The sequence below is a fragment of the Notamacropus eugenii genome, chromosome 5, assembly GCF_028372415.1.
Source record: "Notamacropus eugenii isolate mMacEug1 chromosome 5, mMacEug1.pri_v2, whole genome shotgun sequence".
Classification (NCBI taxonomy): domain Eukaryota; kingdom Metazoa; phylum Chordata; class Mammalia; order Diprotodontia; family Macropodidae; genus Notamacropus; species Notamacropus eugenii.
In genome coordinates, this window is record NC_092876.1 from 361,137,949 (window position 1) to 361,158,126 (window position 20,178).

Genomic DNA, 20,178 nt, shown 5'->3' on the forward strand with positions numbered 1-20,178 from the left:
AAATTGCAAGCTTCTTAAAAACTTTTACATTTTAGAGGGGCAGGTACGTGGGCATATGTAAGTATTATGAACCAGAAGTGCAGGGGGATGAAAGCAAAATGCTATGAGAGATTGTGTTTAGTAAACATTTATTGATTAGAGGTGAAAAGATTGTTACTAAATAGGGAATCCAAGGGAAGGCTTCATGGATACGGTGGTATGTAAGTTAAGATTCAAAGTATTGGTAGGAATTGAACAGGTAAAAGGGCAATGGGAAAACATTCTAGGAATGGGTAGATAACTGTGTGATAGAAAATTCAGAACTTGATGGGGAATGGTGTATAGTTCAGTTTCACTGACTTGGAAAGAGTAGAGGGAAGTACTATGAGAATATAAGGTTTGAAAAATAAACTGATAGCAGATTATAATAGATGTTGAATGCAAGGCTGAGTTTCAACTTCACTTAATCATAATTAGGAATTCCAGGATTTTGAGCAGAAGAGTACTTGACTAAATTTCTTAGTAAAGATTAATCTGACAAAAGTGTGAAGTGTGGTTTGGAAGGTGAGAGGTGGAAAGATTTGTTTAGTAGGTTACTGTAATAGTCCAGGCAGGTGGTAATAAGACTGTACTGGGGTGATAGCAAATCAAGAGAAACACATTTCAGAGCTAGAATCTGTAGTTGGTAGTTGTACACAAAGCCGGTAGAGTTAAAGTGACACATAAAGTTTCACAGGTAAGAGGCTGAATGAATGTTGGTGCCACAGACAAAAGTTTTTTGGAGAAAGACAGTGAGATCAGTTTAGGGGCATATTGAGTTTGAAGTACTTGTAGAATTTGCAGGGGGAGATGAAAGTCAAGGAAAAGGGAAAGTTCTCTAGGGAATGGACAGGCTGGAGGTAGAGATTTGAGAGCCTTCTCTACAGAAGTTAATAGTTGAAGCTGTAGGAGCCATGGGATCAAGTGTAGAGAGAGAAAGGAAGTGGGTCAAGGACTGAGAGCGCTGGAGAACACCTACCTTAAATTGTTGGGAAGAGGGCAAGGAGCCATGGAAGAAAACAGTCAGCCAAGGGAGAAGAAAGCAATGTAGAAGGAAGCTGGTGAGTTGGTAGTATCAGTGCTACAGAGAAGTAAGGAGGATGAAAACTGGAAAACACTCCAGATTTGTCAGTGGAAGTAGTGATTGACATTTGAGAAAGCAGTTTTAGTAGAGTGCTAGAAGTCAGATTTCAAGGGATTAAGGACAGTGGTGAGATACTGGTTTTTAGAGATAGCTGTCTAGAAAGTTATAGGATGTTAACAGGTAGAGCTGACTGTTCAAGGGAAGGTTTGCATTAAAAGGGTTTTAGTGGATTTTAAACTCAGTATGAGTCATTATAATTTTTTTTTAATTAACCCCCCTTCCCACCTTTACCCCCAAAATCTACCATGATCTTGGGCTGCCTTAAGAGGGGTATAACTTTCAGGAATAACAAGGTCATAGTTCCATTGTACTCTACCTCTTCTGGATTATTGTATTCAGTTCTGTTGCTGTGGTTTAAGAAGGCTGGAGTGTTTGAAGATTGGTTGAAGGAACTGGTCATGTTTAGCTTTGAAAAGAGAAGGCTTAGATCCACATCCAGAGAAAGAGCTATGGAGTTGGATTGCAGAGTGAAGCAGACTCTTTTTTCTTTTGTTTTCTTTATCATGCTTTCTCTTATTCATTATAATTCTTCTATGCAACATGACTAATGTGAAAATGTATTTAATAGGTTTATATGCGTAGAGCCTATATCAGAGTGCATGCCATCTTGGGAAGGGAGGGGGAGAAAATTTAAAATTTATGGAAGTAAATGTAGAAAACAGAAAGTAAATTAAATAATAAAATAAATATTTGAATAAAATTTAAAAAAATGAATATTAAACTTTAAAAAGTCAAAAAGAAAAAAGAGAAAGCTTAGGGCAAGCATGATAGTTACCTTCACATATTTAAAGTGCTGTCATGTGGAAGAGAGATTTGTTCTGTTTGGCCCCAGGAGACAATGGATAAAAGTTGCAAAGTAGTGGTAACTTAATTGTTAGGCAGCTTAATGTCACGAAAACCTCATAATAATCAGAGCTGTCCAGAACAGGAAAAGGCTGTGAGAGCAGTGATTTCTCCCTCCTGGGATGTCTTTAGGTAGAGACTGAATGATCACTTGGTGGGTATATCAAGAACTCCTTTTGTGTGTGAATTAGTTTCGGTGGCCATTTTTGAGGTGTTACCAAGTTCTATGATTCTGGTTTTTTTTGTTTTGCATTTTAAGGGAAATTCTGAGCATGTTTTCCATAAAGATAAACCTCAAGCACTCTACATGTTTGGAAAGTAGTCAGAAATAAGATTGGTAGTTAGCATGGGGATAAATTATGGAAAACTTTGAAAACCAGCCAGAAGATTTTGAATTTGATATAATGGGCAGGACAACATTGTCACAGGCTCTTGAATTGAGGAATATTTGAAAGTGTTAGGAGAAATTAATCTTGTAGCAACGTGCAGATTGGATTAAACGGGGAAGAGACTGGAATTTGAGAGAACAGATTGGCATCTATTGTAGTGATCTAGGCATGAGGTGATAAAAGACTTAGATTTAGCATAGTAACAGTGAGAATGTTAGAGAAAGGTTGAATATGAGAAACAGACAGAACTTAGGGATAGATAAGATACAGAGAATTTAGAAAAGAGTGATGCAAGAATGCAAGTTACAGGCAGAAATTCAGTAGCTGGAAGTAGAAGATCAGTTTTAGGAGTAGGCAGGATGTTGAGTTCAGTTTTAGAAGAGCTGAATCTGAGGTGAATTGGGCTTTGGTTGAGGCTTAATTACTAATCTTGCCACTTTAAAATACTTGTTTCCTAACTTTCTTCATATGAGAATAATATCTCTTCTATTCACTAAAATAATTTAGAAAGTAATATATATTTTTAAAAGCTATAAAATATTTTGTCTTTAATGTAGGTATAATTTAATGTAACTAAAAAGTTAAAATTATTTTTGGTGTTAACAGGTGAATATTCAGTAAAGAATGCTACTGGGCTTGGTTTAATTGTAATCCCGACTGTGACATTAGTGCTACTCCAGTATTGTGTGTTCATGACAGGTAAGGATTCATTTCTTGTCATAACATGATTCTCCCACCTGCCATTTATCTATTTGTTTTTCATCTTTGTTGGAAACAATTTTTAAAAATTTTAAGCAAAAATAACTTCAAATATTTTTCAAGTTATTCTTGGCATTATAACCTCTAAACTGTGATATAATCTTAAAGCTGCTTTAGGTTTTGGAGTCATTCAGAACTTTGAAAAAGATAGTTTTGTTTCATGAACTATTTTCATATGTATTTGATGTCAGTCAGTGGATTTGAAATCATGCTGTGTAATGGCTTGATATTTCTTTTTATTCTTATCACAGTTTTGTCATCATAAAGGAAAAAAGCAAAGTAAAACCTTTACCTCAAAGGATTTCTATGTCTTAGATTTATATAAGAAATAAAAATAATATGGTCAATACATACTTTCTAATGGCCTTTCAAAAAAAAGTTATGATAGATATGCTAAGCTAATCCCTTTTCCACTTCTTTCTTTACTATTTGCATTATTAAAAAAAAGTTCTACAAAATGGTGTTTTAATTAATAAAGCAGAAAATGTCCTTTGGTCTTTTATTGGTAAATTTGGAACTTTATAATTTAACAGGGAGAGAGAGATGAATAGACCACATATACATCCATCTTTAGTGTTTAAATTTTTAAAAAAATGTGCTCCATGAAACTTCACAATGTAATAAAATGTCATTTTAACTGATTTATTTTCCTTTGGTGATAAATTACCAAGATAGGTTTATTAATAAACCTTCTAATCTTTTTGTTATCTGTTATTCTTTTGGTCATGTAAATGAAGTCTAGTGCATTTTGAGAACAGAGGGGGTTCATTTGTTATAAGTTCAAGAACCTCATTAGGTGGCCACGTTATTTGGTAGACATTGCAATGTTTATAAGAACGAACACATTTGCATAATGAAATTCTTCACCAGAGCAATTTTGTAGGACCGTGAAAAAGCCAGATGGAAAGAAAAATATATAAAATACATGGGAATTATAAAAGTGTCATTCTTTAAGATATTACATGTTTTAAAAAACGTTGGGCTTAGCCTCCTGCCTGTTGAAATAAATTGTTAATCTTTGGAATGAGTGTAGAACAGAGCACTAGTACTTAGGTTTAATAATTCTAAAGACTATTAGACTTCCAGGAAATGTAAATTTCCTGTTATTTTTCTAATGACTTTTGCTTGTAATTTCCCAAAGTAAGGAACCAAAGAATTAGTAGTTAGTTCTTTGATCATAAATACCCAAAGAGCAATAAGAGCTTTAAAGGTTTCTTTTTCAAAAAGTTTTAGTATTCTTTGTTATAATTTTTTTTCCAGCTTTTGGGATGACCCTCTTTGCCATTGGGATATTGATTCTGCAATTATTGGGTTACATACTTGCTATAATTGGACTAAGCCTGTGCATCACAAGTAAGAAACACATTTTTTATATATAGAATAGTTATGTTTCGTTTCATTTGCACTAGTGGTGTTGTAACATTGAAATAATTTCTCTTGTGCTAAGTGGGATTCAAAAAAAATTTTTTTTAAACTTATTTCCACCCAACAAGAACAATTTCTTTCTCCTTTATTAGGACAACACTTACTGTAGGTAGCTTTCCTGATCTTCCTGATCATTGGTTTAGGAATGAAATTGTAGTTAGTACCTATCTGGGAGGACTTCTAAAAAAGTTGGTTTCTGTTGAAGCCAAATAGGAATGGTGTTATTTTCTTCTTGGTGTAATGGGACATTTGTTATATGGCAAAGATATTTATTTTTCTTAAAATATTTTCTTGCCATTTCATTAAAGGAGCTAAGAGTGTTATAACAATGCTGGTCTCACATTTTTACACCATTCCTAAAATGCTAGTTTACAAGTATTTACAAATCCATCAAGCACGGATTCTTCTCATTTCTTAAAGTCTATATAACATTTATCAGTATTCCTGTTATTTAGCACTTAAAGCAATCATAGTTAATTAGGCATATCATGCAGCTTTTAAAAAATTCAAGTGCCCCTTATTCTCCAGGAATTTTCCTCCTTTCATGAAAAGGCAGACCAATGCAAATAGATAAAACAAAACACATTACTCCATTCAACAGGCATTTTAATAGAGACTTCTATAAATGGGGCATTGTGCTGGGTCCTAGGTACAACACCAGGTTTTTTTTACATGATAGTTCCTGCCTCATGGAACTGAGAGGCTAATAATCATAGGTATGTGAAATAGCATTATTCTCTTAGATTTTGACAGTGAAGTTGTAACAGAATAATCAGTAAGACAAGAATGCAGTTGCCTTGAAAAACTTGCCTATTACACATAGAGGAATTAAGAACATTTGATATTGAATTTCTATCTAAAATAATAAATTTAGTCATTGCAACTGTTTTTGTTGAAATAACTGATTCCAGAAACCCAGGCGCTTATGTTATAGCATAATAATCAGTTGTGTATAACTTTCTTTAAGTTATAAAAATAAAATCATTTATCAAAGCTTTCATGGTGTTTTTGGCATTTGTCCTTTAAATGAGATTTAGTAGGTCATTCTTTTTTCTTGATAACTGAGAATAGTAATAGAACTTCTGTTCGTTCTACTGCTGATAATAATAATAGTAACAATAGCTAGCATTTTTTTTTACTACTTATGGTTTGCAAAACAGTTTACCTGCATCATTTCATTTGATCTTCATAACAGTTCTTCAAGGTAGCTGATATTTTTGCCACCATTTTTACATCTAAGGAAACTGAGACTGAGAGAAGATAAATGACTTATTTAGGGTCACATAGAATTTTAAATTCAGGTCTTCCTGACTCCCAAGTCCAGCATTCCACCTGCTGCACTACCTTACTATTATTGTTATTATATATCTCTATGAAATAGGTGAAATTGTTACATGTAAGCTTCTAATGTGAAGTAATATTTATTTTTTGGCAGAGTGTTCCCCTATGCAGGGTCCTCTCATGATTTCAGGCTTGGGTATCATTGCCCTTGCAGAATTGCTTGGTCTAGTTTACATGAAATTTATGGGTAAGTAGAACTTTCTGTCACTTTATTCTGAAATCTTGAATTATGGAATTTAAAAACTGCCTGATTTATTCAGCTTAGGGGCAGAAAGGATTAGGAGAAGCTTTGAGTTTAAAAATAAGGATTTAAAGAGAATAATAATTTTGGGGTCTTGGAGTTCTTTTCACAACTAATTTCAGTTATTTCAGAACATTTAGAGAAAGGAAACAGTTGGAATTAATAGGAAGCTTGTATCATAGTCTACCTTTAAAGAAATGTCCTCTTGGTTAGAGATGAGTCAGTACCTGTTTTAATGAACAGAAAAGAATAATTTTGAATCAGAATAATAATTTGTGTTTGGTAAAGTATACTTGTAGAATCCTAGCCATTTTCAGATCAATCTACCCACAAATTAGTAGACGTGATGGCTTCTCATGTGCAGAGAATACATAACTTAAATAATACAAAACTTTAAAACTCTTTTAAAATACTATTTTCGTTTAGTTTAAAAAGCAGTGAATGTTTTAAAAGCTTTTAAAATTAATTTAATTAAATGTGGAATTACATTTTGCTCTAAAATAGTTTTTTTACCTTTAATGTTTTGAAATTCAAACTTCGTAGGGTTTTAAATTACTTTGTCTTTAAATTATTGCTTCTAAACTTGACACTTGAGCCAAATCTTATATACTAATTTGTGGAAAACCTGATTTCTGCAAATGACTTTTAACTTGTATTTGGGTCCTTCCAAGAGATAAAATGATAGCGCCTTATAGAATAGCATCTCAGAGGTCATCTTAGTCAGCAAACAATTATTAAGTACTGGGTGTGTGCCAGGCATACCAACCTTCACCCAAAATAAGCTTTTCCTTTATATGATCCTCAACAACTGATTGTGTAGTCTCTGCTTGAAGATGTCCGATATCACAATCTAATGTCATTTTTGCACAGTTCTAATTGTTAAGAGGCTTTCCCTTATATTAAACTAAAAACTGCCTCCTCACTCTATTCATTGCTCTGGTTATACACTCACAGATAAAGGAGAAAAATTTACTTTGTATCAATTTTTCAAAAGGGTTTAGAAACAATTTATTCTTTTAAATGGATTTAACATCCCCTCCACCCCCATCTGGTTTACACTATTTATTTGCTTAATCAACATCTTTTCCACAGGTGAAAACAGATTAAAAAAAAATAAGAACAACCCCAAACCAACTTCCATTTAGATTATTTTAGATTTCATGTTAGTGAAGTTAAGAGTTGATGAGATCTTAGTATACTGAGATTTACTTTATTCCATATGAATGTCATTGAAAGTTTTAGAAACGAATTTTTTTTTTGTAAGGCAGATCAGTTTGTAAGTGACATATTATCATTTGGAAGTGTTAACTTCCTTTGTGATATGGCAGCTGTCAGTGAATCCCAGTAAGTTCCTTCCATTCTGGATTTTCAGCCATATAATTAGTGACCCGCGCACGCACGCACGCACGCACGCACGCACGCACGCACGCACACACACACACACACACACACACACACACACACCCTCACTATTTAAAGGAAACCCTTATATAACTAGTCTCACTAGAATCCATTTCTAATTTCACTGGGCATTTTCGCAGTCATGTTGTTCAAACCTTTCTTTTTCATATCTGAAAAGTATGACTAATAATCTCAAGGCAATATCAGCTTCTTTGGTAATTTTAGATATATGCAAAGGCTTGATGCAGATTCTATTTTTATGAATCTATCTTATTTGGATTAAGAGTAATCACATATATGGCTCTTAAAATTTAGAGGTGACACTGCTGATTTAGCAAATGTACTTGAGAACAGTTTCATAACCTAAAATGTCTATACTGCTGTGATCAAATAGTATGAGTTGTCTCTAGCTGGAAGAGCCCTTTTTCTTTTCTTCCCTGATAGCCTAGCTGACCTCCCCTGTGATGTGTTACCATTTGTATTTCTCTTCCTCCCTTTTATTCCTCCCTAGAAGTTGGTGGCTTTTTGCTTCTAACCTCTGTCTGCCACAGCCCTGGTGGTTTATAAACAGATCCTTGTAGCAGCATATTAGAAAACTACAGGTTAACGTTATCTGTGTTATGTTGTATTTTTGTCTATCTTGTTAAACATTTTCCAATTATATTTTTATCTTGTTCTGGAAGCACTGGGGAGTTTTGCAGGCTGACAATGAGTTTGATACCTCTAGTTTATAGGATAATTGCCACTGGACTCAGAAATACTTCTGTTAGTGAGGAGAGCATTTTTTTAGCCTCCATTAGTATAGTTTTGTATTCTGTAGTTCTAACCTCAGACTTTACAGTAATTGTGAATTTAGTAAACTTTTTCACCTTCTTTGTTTGCCCACACTGGGAATGATGTGACCTGGGAGATTAAAAATTTCAACTTTGGAAAAAAGCTGTTTGTATTACCAGTCTAATATGGTGCAAGGCCATGTGCAAGGCACTGTTAACAGAAAGACAGAAAACATTATAACAAAACAGCTGCTGCCTGCAAGGAACTTACATTTTCCTGATAGCAGATTTCTAACAAGCACATAGAATTATGATTTTTTTTAACTTTACACAATTTTGGACTTATTATAATGTGTTAAGAATATAGTTTTACATCTTACTGAGAGTTTCTTAAATTAACTTTTCAAACAAATTTATTTGATGCCAGAATTGAGAGGCATACCCTCGGGCAATTGATGGGCATGAAGAGAAAAGGTACAGGGGAGTTTCTATTTAGGTGGTGGCGCTATACACTTGAGCGTTTATGTGTCTCCTTATGCATATACATAATGTAACATTAAGGTTGCAAATTTGAATTTAATGATCTGGAAGTAAAAACTAAATGTTTCCATCAGTTCTCACCATTACCCATGTTCTCCTTTAGAATAGTCTTGTTTATATATTATTAAGCATTAAATTACTTAATTCCCAAATTTTGTGCTTTCTCCTGGGTGGTGAGTATACTGTTCTTATGAAAATTTAAAGTTGTGCATTTTTCTCCATTAAGTATTTACACTTGTAGCCTTAATTGTAACGTTATTGTAGAATTTTAGCATTCATTTTCTGTTTTTTTTAACTGAATATGGATTTTTTTTAAAATAGGGAGGTGTTTTGATATTGACAAAAGGAGACAAAGATGAGAATAAAAACTTAATGGGATAGAATAAAAAAGGTTAAAAGGGGCTAATTAGAATCACTTGAAGTAAGGCTTGTTTCTTTCTTAGGGTTTCTGTGTATCACTTGGAAAGTCTCCCTATTTTAAAAAAAAGCCACTTTTACCCTCTTTATATATTAGTGTTCAGTCAAATTTTTATATAAGCAAATCTAGGTTGATATAAGCCATTTTATTATCAGATTTACTTCTGGACTGTGAAGTAATGGCAAAGTTTTTACTGATTATTTTGAAACTAGAAAGTAAATTGTAAGGTGATTGAAGAGCAGAAGAGAAATTCTAGGGTCACTTACAGAGATGCATTGGAAACATGGCTCTATCTGTATGGATAAGGGTTTAACTTAAGCTTAAAAAGAACTTGACACTCAAAATTCTATGGGTTTGGCTGCAACATTTAACTCTGATACAGCCTATTAGGAAGGATTAATAATTATTTTCATTTACATAGAGCACTGTGATTTACAAAACACTTTTCTTACAAGAACCTTATTAAGTGAGATTAAGGTAGAAACAACATCTGGTAATATCTGACTTTTATGTATTTAGATTTGTCTGGTCATTAGATAGGGTTGTATTTCCATCGTTTGTAGATGTGTTTCGTCAATGTGCCCAGGCAAGATAGTCTTAAAAGTAACTCCCTAAAAATAATTAAGGATCAGATACTTAGGAGATGGGGACATGAACCAAAATATTCTCTTTAAATGTTATTTTGGAGGAAAAAGTTAGGTGTTGTGCCCACACAAAACCATAATCCTATTAAGAAATACAACTCATCAGCTTAAGATTAAATTTTGTACCCCTAGCAAAAATTTCAGATAGAATCCTTACTCCTTTTGTAATTTGTCGTATGTGTATGTTGAGAAGGGACCCTGCAAGAGGAGGATTTAACTGAAGGTGCATGCTATCAGTGTAATTTTATGGAAGTGTAAATGTCTCATAAATTTCTGTATTTCTTATTTGTCAAGAAGAAAGCAAATATTATTTGAGCTTACCACCTCCTTAATACTCTCCTCCCCTTTTTAGATAGAGTTCTTACCTTCAACTTTCCAGTTAAGTAAGATTTTCCCAACATGAGTGACCCTATCCTTGAGAGAGTCTTAACTGTGTTGCCTTCAAGAAAGAACTCTGCACATGGTAATTTGCCCAGGAGATATCATTTTATTCATTAATTCCATTCCTGAGCTTTCATATGGCTTTTACATAAAAGTCAGTTATAGAAAGTATAGTAGGAGGACAAAAGACTACTTACTGTAAGGAAAACAAACCAAAAAAACCACACCACCAAACTCAGGATGAGTTTTTTCTTGGAATATCCTTGGTAGCAACATTTCTATACAAATGAAAGAGCTTCAGTTAAAAACATTACAATAGTTTATTCTTAATTAACTACAAACTGATTTGACTGTGAATTACCTAAAGTAAAAAAATAATAAGTGATAAATAATCTGTATAATGTTGAACTGACACTTGCTGCAAAGTTATTCTCAAAATTGCAATTCTGACTACTTGCTCTAGAAATGGCTTCAACCACTCTGGTGTCTTCTTCCTCTCTTGGCATTTTAGGTCAAAGTTGTTCTTTCACTTTCCATTTAACTCTCTTTCCTTTCTGCACTTCACCATCCTACTCACACCTGTCTCTCCTTTTCCTCTAACCAATTCAACCTAGCTGATATTAAACTAGTAAAAAGTTTAGCAAAGACTAAAAAGAGAAATTGCCAAAGAAATTTATCATGGATGGGACCTGTTGGGAATGGCTAATAATTCTTTGAATCATCACCTTTGGAAGGGTTTTTCAGGGCATCCTAGCAGAGTTAATCTTTTTTAAAATCATTTCCAATTCACTGTATTTTCTTCTGTTAGTTAGGATTCTGGAACACTCTAAATCAGGAAGATTAGGGAGGTTATAAGTAGATCTCAAGAATTAGAGGAATAAACTCAAGGAGATAGAATGAAGAACAGACTCTGCTCTCCCTTCCCACCATACACTCTCCAAATTGGGGGTAGGGTGGGGTGAATGACCATTTATGTATGCATCCGTTGGATGGCTCAACTGGTTTAAGTGACAGACTACATGTATTTAGGTGTATACATATGTATATATATTCCCTATTCTGGTAGATTATTGTTATTTATTTCTTCCATCAGCACAAATGCTGAATAATGCCCTCAATTTTTTAGTAGAAGACCAAAGCTAGAATGCTTTTTAGGTAGTATCTGACGTCTTTAGTTTAGGAACTGTACTATTTTGAACTTAATAAAATTAAGTACCATTTGTCTTAGCTTCTTTGTGAAATTCTGATCCTCTCTTTTTTGATGTTTTAATGATTTCAGCTTCCAATCAGAAGACTATACCACCATCTAGGGTAAGTTTCTATTTAGATAATGAGTTGCAAGCCTCTGATGAATGAAGAAACTGCTAATGATGCATTTTGAGCATTTTCTTCTCTACCAAGAGTTTTACCAAGTGGTAGAAAGTTTATGACACTCAGTTGAAGCTGATGTTGCTCACTTTTCTGGTTTTGTATTTCTTAACGAGTAGGTACAATTTTGTCCATGAAACTAGTATTAGTAGCAAAGAAATGGATTGAATATACTTTAAAAATTATATTGATGTCTCTTACCCAGAGTAGGAAATTTACTTTTACAAATATTGCTTATTAACTGTTTATTCATGACAGTAACTAAGACCAGTATACAATTCTGACCATGACCAATTGTAGTTGAAACAGGAATATAATTTCAGTTTTTTTCTTAGATCTTGTTTCAGGTAGAAAAGAGCAAACCAGGGGCTAGTCAGGGACATTGTGAGCCTATGGCTATAGGTCATAGGACAGGAGTGTTCCAGGAAAAGTAGGAGGCTTCTCCTATAGACACCAGGACAAGAACAAGCCAGGGAAACCAATAACCTTCATCTATAGGCATTGGAGCAGAAAGATGACAGAGACAGAGATACAGGAAGCCTGCGAAAGCTTCAGCCTTGAAGTCAGTGATAATCATGGGACTCGCTTCAGAAAAATCTAACAAAAAAATTAATAAGAAATAAGTTAAGGAACTAAATGAAATTTAGAGAAAGTTATATGGTAGATATTGGGCCATGACATAATGAGGATAGAAAGGACTATCAGCTGTCTTATGGCAATTTTAGAAAAATTTACCTTTTTGGGGGTTTATAAAAACTTCATAAACAAGTATGGAAAAGCAGAAATATTAAATACATCCTTTACTGACCATAGTGCAATAATAATGATATTCAATAGAGAGTCTATGAAGAAAAGAGTAAAAATTAATTGAAGACTAAATTAATCCTGAAGAATTGATATGTCAGGGAACAGATTATACAAACAATAGTTAATTTCATTCAAGAAAATGTCAGCAATGAGATTATGTTAAAAAAAAATTGAAAGGTCATCAAAACAGTCCTTACGGGAAAATTCCTATTTCTGAACACTCATTGCATAAGGGAGAAAGAACAGATAAAGGATTAGACATGCAGTGAGGAAACAAAAACTAAAAAAGAAACAAATCAAAAAATTCCAACTAACCATCAATAGAGAAAATTTAAAAATCAAAGCATTAATAAAATAGAAAACAAAAGTACCTTACTTAAATGGATAAATAATATTAGTTTTTTCAACAAAAATAAATAGCTAGTTTGATTAAGAAAGAAAAACCAAATCACCAGTATCAAAAAAGAATTCACAGTTAATAAGGAAGAAATGAAGGAAATTATTAGAAAGTATTTTGCCTAATTATATGACAAAAAAACTGACAATGTAAATGGATAAATATTTACATCAATATAAAACTATCTAAGTTATCAGAATAAAAAAGAGAACTTAACCTAACCTTAGAAAAAAATAGATTAATCAAGTCATAAATAAACTCACAAAGAAAAAAAACAACCTAGGGCCAGATGATCTATCAAACAGTCAAAAAATAGTAAATTTCACTATTATGTAATCATTTGCAACTTTTCTTTTTTGGTGTGAAAATAAAAATTAAATTTAAAATTTGTTTTAAAATAAAATTTAAAAGATATGGTTGTAAAACTAATTTTTAAACTGTATCTTGTGAATTATTTAGTTTCTTTCTCTTTTCCATTTCAGTAAGTTTTTCTTCCTGACCTCATTTCAAAAAATTTTGCCACATATTATAAAAATAGTCGTCAAGGTCACAGAAATGATCTGGGGAGAGAAAATAAAAGGGAATACTTTGAATCAAGTATACCAGAAGTAGTGCTAGGCCCAAGAGACATTGCATGGGAAAAAGCTGTTTCATTCAGCTCATTATAGAGATTTATTCAAAGCTTGACCATTTTCGTTTCACCAGAAATGATCCAAGTCAAGATCTGCTGGTGACAGTAGATTAAAGACACATTCTTAAATGTTTTGTCTAAAAACTGTATATGTCTGAAATGCTACAAAAATCTATTTTCGTGTACCTCCTTATTCCCCAAAGGTATTTGGAATCAGCAGCTAAGCTAATGTTACTCAGTCTCTTGGGGCCTCTGTTTCTTCTTTTGTAAAATGAGTGGGTTAGACCAGATGACTTCTATAGTTCTTGCAGCTCTAATTCTGTGATCTATGATAGTATATATTATATATGGAATATAATATAATTTAGTGATGACTGGTACCTGTTGACCCATAAAACTTAACAAATATTCCTTCCATGTTTCATAGTTCAGTTTGGCTGGTTTTTAAGATGATTCTATCCATTTCCTTTTCTTGCAAAAATAATATTTTAACTTTTTTAAATTTTATTGTGGCTTTAGAATTTTTAGAATTTTTTAGAATATAATAAATCACTTCTTCCAGAAAGAATAACTCTTGATGGGAAATAAGTAATAAGAATGCACTTACTCTTTAAGTTAATGAGCTGAGTGTTATTTTCTTGCATGTTTAGATGTTAGAATCCATTATTATGAAATATTAGCTTAAAGTAGCCTAAGTATGAAGGGGCATGAAATAAATACAATTTTTATATAAATGTATTTTAAATTTTCCAGAAAGCTGTAGAGGAACCCCTTAATGGTAGGTGTTTATGTCAACTTGTTTATTCCTTTTCTTTTCCCCAAAAACCAGTTCCTAAGTCGGACTGGCTCAGTAGTATAGAGAGAATGCTTCCACCATACTTTGTGGAAAATTGAAGTTCTTGACCTTTTTTTCTAAGTCATTGCTATCATGATGCTCTCAACTCTGAGATAATGTAGTATCTTCTGTCACTACTGTATTTGCCTCTTCTAGTCCAAATCAAGAAGAGCAGCTAAAAAGAAAACATTCCTATTTACTTGTTGCCACAGTGGTTCAAAGTGAACTTTGCAAAGTTGTGGATTTTAGTGGCAAAACCTTAAGATTTCATAATGGGGCAAGGCCACATTTCTGACTTTCTTAAAACCTAGACCCCTGGGCTCATGTTCCAAACTGAGACTGATGCTACTGGGATGGGGGATGGAGAGGGAGGAGGGAGTAAGCATAGGATCCAAAAAACCCAACCATACCTGGTTGAAGTTTTTCAGTCTTTTGAAAGTACCCTTCAAAATTAAATAGGTTCTATAGAAGTTAGATAGTTGGCATGATATTTCACATTTTTTTTTTTTTGGACCTAATTGTGTAAAATTTCTAACTGCTTGCTTGGCTTGTTACTAATTCTTAGCTTTTAAAGAGTCAAAAGGAATGATGAATGATGGTGAGTATTAAACTCAGTTGCAACTGTAGACTTATTTCAATCTAGAAATTTAAAAAAATATATTTTTGCATTGATCCTAGTAACATTGCTGTGATAAAAGGGATGCTATCATGTCATGAAGATGCTAAAATCTTTTAAGATGTAAACCTTCCTTTCTGTGGAGTCATGGTTTCAGATCATCTCCTACCCTCTGCCAGAAGAAAAAAAAAAAGGACTTTCCTTGAACTTTGTCAAAAACATTTCTTGTTTTTATAAAACACACAAATGATCCAGGCATAGAAATGGGGGGCCACTAGATCATTCATAAATATCCCTTTAGCCCATGTTGATTTTAAAAACCACATAACTGACATTATCCACGTTTTGTTATATTTGTACTTGTAAATATCTTCCAATTATATTTTATTTTGGTTCTGGCTGTACTCAGACATATTATGGGCTACATATGCAGTCTGAGTGTTTGATACTGCTGATCTAAGGTCTATCTTTATCTTGATAGAATCCCTTTTATCCTTGTATCATCATTTTTGAGTCCTTAATGTCTATGCTTTCATGCAGGACCTTTGTTCACATTTTTTGAAGGAGAATTAAAAACAAAAGATCCCCAATGTAATGATGTTTAATTCTTTCCCACACCTTTTTATTAAGTATAGGTCTACCTATGTCGCTTCCTCACTCAATAAACTAGTGGCTCCTTGTTATTTCAACATGCAACTATAAGGTCCTGTCTTTGGCTTGTGAAACCCTTCATCACTTTGCTTCTTCCTACGATCTTGCCCCACCCCCTCCCCCTCCCATGGGGACTGGCTGTCCTGATACCTGATCCCTTCTCACCGCCACCTCTTAGCTTTTCTGGCTTCCTTCCTATCTGAGTTGAAATGCCTCCTTCTACAGAAGGCTTTTCCAAGTTCCTCCTGGCTGCCTTCTCTTCTGTGATTACTACCCGTCTACTCTGTACATATCTTGAATAAATCTAGTTATTTACACGTTGTCTCCCATGTTAGAACATGAACTGTTTGAGGGCAGGGACTATTTTTACATTTCTTTGTATCCCCAGCCACTTAACAGAGTGCTTGGCATACAATAAGCCCTTAATAAATACTCTTTGATTTTTTACAAGTAGACTTTTTCATTTTTTACATTTTCATAAACATGTTATTGGTTTTTCCTTCCTGAAAATACAAATTCTGAAATATTAATGTCCTGTTGACTCATTTTTTCCCTATGTGTTTATGATTTTCCATATTTTAAAAAAGATTTACATGGTAAATATTTACAGTGTTTCCTTGGTCCTGCATGAAAGAGAATGAAATTATAGAGTGGATATGTTAATGTTGTAGATCATTGGTCTTTCCTATGTTGCTTTAAAGGCTGTGACCTAAAAGGAGGAGTAGTGGGCTTAGATTCAGAAAGATCTGGTTTTTGGAATCCTGTTTTTGATAATAATAATAATGACCTAAGCAGCCCAAATAGATCATGCATGTCAAGTGCTATGTCAGTGTCCCTTTTTTTTTTTTTTTTATCATTGTAGAAACAAAAGGCAATACTGAATTAAGAGGGCCTTGATTCTTTTTCAATTAATTTCTCCCTGGTATTGATAGCATTTGGCTCATTTCTAAAGTTTCTTATGTGTCATTGAAACCTTTTAAAATAGCAGTTGAGCCTCTGTACAGTAGGGATCACAAAAATTTCTTACTAGTATTGGTTTATTTCACAGCCTTTTTTACTAACATGCTTCACTTGTTCATTTGTTTGGAGAAGAATGGGGAAAGTTCCGTTAATTTTTACTTAATTGTAATTTAAGAATAGATAGAAAGTTATTTAAAAGGGACCTGGTTTCAGTGAAATATGGTAATGTGGAGTCCCTTGTTACCTGTACCTACATTCTGGTGATCTATATCTTTTTCTTTCTTCATGCCTTTTTCCTATTATATCTTATTTCTTTATAGTTTTAGAAAGATACTAAGCTGTTAGAAGACAAGTTTGAGAACTTTGAGTCTTCAGTACTACATCTCATCTTTTGTTTAATGATTTACTGCCTTTTTAGCCAATATTTTTAGAGATATGTAATGAATGGAATCAATGACAATTAGATATTTTTTCTGGACATAATTTCTCTTAATTAAGTTAAAAACTGATTAGAATTTTTGATACTTTAGAACATTTCAACGTGAATCTTCCACAAATCTCGATTGATGTTTCAATGATTTTTAAATATAATCATTAATCATTAATAGTTCTGCTCTTGAAACTAATGAGGCTGCAGGTTGCTGCTGAGTGAGCAGTTCACTGGTCCTCATGTACCATATAGTACCTGATTGTAAAGACTCTTCAGTTACTATTTAAATACTGTGGAATAGATGCATTAACTTGCTGAATGAAAATGGACTTGAACACTGACTGCATGTTTGCTCTTTAATTCTGCAGAGTAATTGAAAAGGAATGATGGGCTCTGATTTGGAGGATGGTAGATGTGAATGGAATATACTTGTACTTAGACACAATGGCCTGGATTCACTATCTAAAGAGAAGAAAAGGAAGAAATTCACTGGTTTGCATCTGTGTGTGTGTGTGTGGGGGAAACCTACCACCACCCTTAAGTGATTGCTACAGTTAAGTTTATATTCAAAACAGCTGTAATTTAGTTAATTAAAAATTTATAAAAATGTATATTGTATTGCCCAATTGAGAACTAGTTTTGGGGGAATTATTTTGGTTTATTGTTCAGTAGGGACAAAGGTAGAGGTTGTATCTTTGATACCTTTATCAAACCCCATGTCTTTATTTTCTGTAATTTGTTGGGTTTTTAAAAACTGGTTAAAGGTAAAATTGACCCAGTACCACCTTGTGGCTGCTCCAAGAAGTCTATGAGACATGAGAATCGATAGTTTCCATCTAACTTTGAAGGATAGCATTCCCAGGAGCATATTTGGCAGGCAGTGTTTATTGGGCCACAGAATATCTCTGCTACTTCTGGGGACAAGGGAAATAGTTCTTTTAGAGTCAGGTCAAAGTACCTTGCATCTTGCATTACTACCTAATGTCTATCATGTGTGGATAGAGGCCTTTTTTCTGGAGAGGTTACCACTCTTGCATCTTCACTAAATGTGAAATATAATGGTCAAAAACTTATCTAGATTCTGAGTGTTAAGTAAGGCCCTGCAGCTTAACCTTGTAATTTTCTTGATGTTTGTTTTTTGTTCTTCTTTGTCCCCACAACCTTTTAAATACTGTCTTGTCCTCCTGTTAATTGCTTCTGTCTTACAAGATGTTGAGTCTTTTCTCTTCCTTGAACCAGGTCCTGTGACACACTTCAATCTAGTTGCTGAAAGGGACAAGTCTTGTTTCCAGAGAACTGCTTTCCAGTCTAAAATTTTTTGGCAAAAAATAACATCAACATTCCCTTCCTCTAAACTGAGGGTATCCTCCAGTGTTATTTTACATATTTTTTGGTCTGGGGCATGAAAAACCAAGATTGAGATTTGAGCTTTGATCCCCTGCATGGCAGTACAGTATAGTGCATCACCTTCAGACCAGCTCCTCCAGAGGGCCTTTTTTTCTTTTAAACTACTGTTGTATCTATGTTGCATGGAAAAACAACTTATCATCACCATCCTCTTGTATTCCCACCTCAACCTCTCCCTTCTCTAAGACTAAAAACTTTTAAAAAAACCACACAAAATCTTTCCTACCCTGGTTTGAAATTTAGCATTATGGCAGCTGTGTTTGCCTGTACTTTTAGATTATTAGCACTTGTTTTTCTACCTTGTTCATGTGTCTGTGAGTGTGTGTGTGTGTGTTTGTGTGATAGGCACATGCTTGTTTCATGTGGACAATTGGGGTGAACAGAGCAAATATTGATTTTCTACTTTTAGTAGAATTATTTAAAACAAAGGTGTTTATTAGGTAGAATTGGTCATTAAAGTAATTTGGTTATTAAAAAAAAGTCAATTGTCCAGCTTTGTGCTCATCAATAATACACTAAAGTACCAGCCATTTTTCTGTTTGTGTAATACAATGGTCATATCTGTGGCTGCATTGATGATAATTATTTCTTAGTCCACTGAATGTTCCCATGTGCCTCTTTTATATGCTAGTTCAATACTACTCAACTTAATTTTCATATTTCATGTTGGGACCAAGTGGTTTGTCCTAGGCAAACCAAAATTTAATGATCTTTTGATGCCTCACAAAAAAGTCAAGATACTTTTTACAAAGCCAACTCTATTTTTTTTTTGTACTTTGCTTTTTTCCCTCCCACTCTTTGTGGTATTATTCAAAATATTGGTATAAATAGAGGAGCTGGGTTGTTTCAGGAATTCCATCAGTTCCTGCTATTCTTCTTATCCTCCTGAATCATTTACATTTTGAGAGGATAAAGAAGGAATCCATATTGATCAAATTAAAAAATAGCTAAAGCAGATGAAATTGTAAAAATCCAAATCTCTATTTTTTAAGAAAATAGCCAAGTATGAGGACTTTTCCAGTGAATTCCTCACTGAATTGCCATTGTCTTTTTTTTTTTTAAATATGCATTAAACTCTCAGTAATTCAGGGACACTTGTATAGGAAGTATCCTTTTATATTCTCCCTATTTCTGCCTGCCTTTGGGGCTTTTCTCTGCCACCAAAGCAACTTCATCAGAAAGTGGCAGGGGGACGATTATGAAAAGGAAACTAAATGAACCAGTCATGTTTTCCAAAGGTGTATGGTACAGTGGCACACTGGTGCTTAATAAATGCTTGCTAGCTGATTTGCTAGCAGCTCTGGAAAAAGTTTCACATACTGTAGAGAGAATATTGAAACCACCAGCCAGAGTAGGTTGATGGGTTTTTTAAATTTTCATGTATTTAATTAAAAAAAACTTCTATTGTCTTCCTTAGTTTCCCATGTTGCATTCATCACTTAGTTTTTTTATTCCTTCCTTCATAATATTTTCCAGATTCCCTCTCGTCTCTCCATTTCCATGTGGTTATTTCTTAACTACATGACTACAACTCAAGTAGTAACATGTACTAAGCACCTACTGTGTATCTTTCAGTTTTATTAAGCTCATTACCCCATGAAGGAGTCATATAGTAGAAAGAATACTGAACCTGGGAACCATGAGACCTCAGTTTTTAGCCTGCCACTGTGTGACTGTAGGGAAGTGATTGCTCTGAGCCCCAGTTGGCTCATCTGTAAAATGGGGGGTGGGTTAGATGAAATGAATGCTGAGGTTTCTT

General features: G+C 33.7%; 1 protein-coding gene across 15 annotated transcripts in view; it reads left to right on the forward strand.

Annotated features, from left to right (window-relative positions):
- The window catches only part of CD47 (CD47 molecule), a 114,561-nt gene that overhangs the window by 51,878 nt on the left and 42,505 nt on the right, over positions 1-20,178 (forward strand). For 5 of the 15 annotated variants that reach the window (XM_072614079.1, XM_072614085.1, XM_072614093.1 and 2 more), the window contains 4 exons: positions 3,001-3,093; positions 4,414-4,506; positions 6,014-6,106; positions 11,597-11,628. In XM_072614079.1, coding sequence (XP_072470180.1) covers positions 3,001-3,093; positions 4,414-4,506; positions 6,014-6,106; positions 11,597-11,628 — 311 coding nt within the window. Of the gene's footprint in view, positions 1-3,000; positions 3,094-4,413; positions 4,507-6,013; positions 6,107-8,761; positions 8,865-11,596; positions 11,629-14,273; positions 14,299-14,920; positions 14,954-17,380; positions 17,624-20,178 lie in introns of those variants that run through there. The other 10 variants (XM_072614080.1, XM_072614094.1, XM_072614086.1 and 7 more) reach the window with 4 other exon arrangements.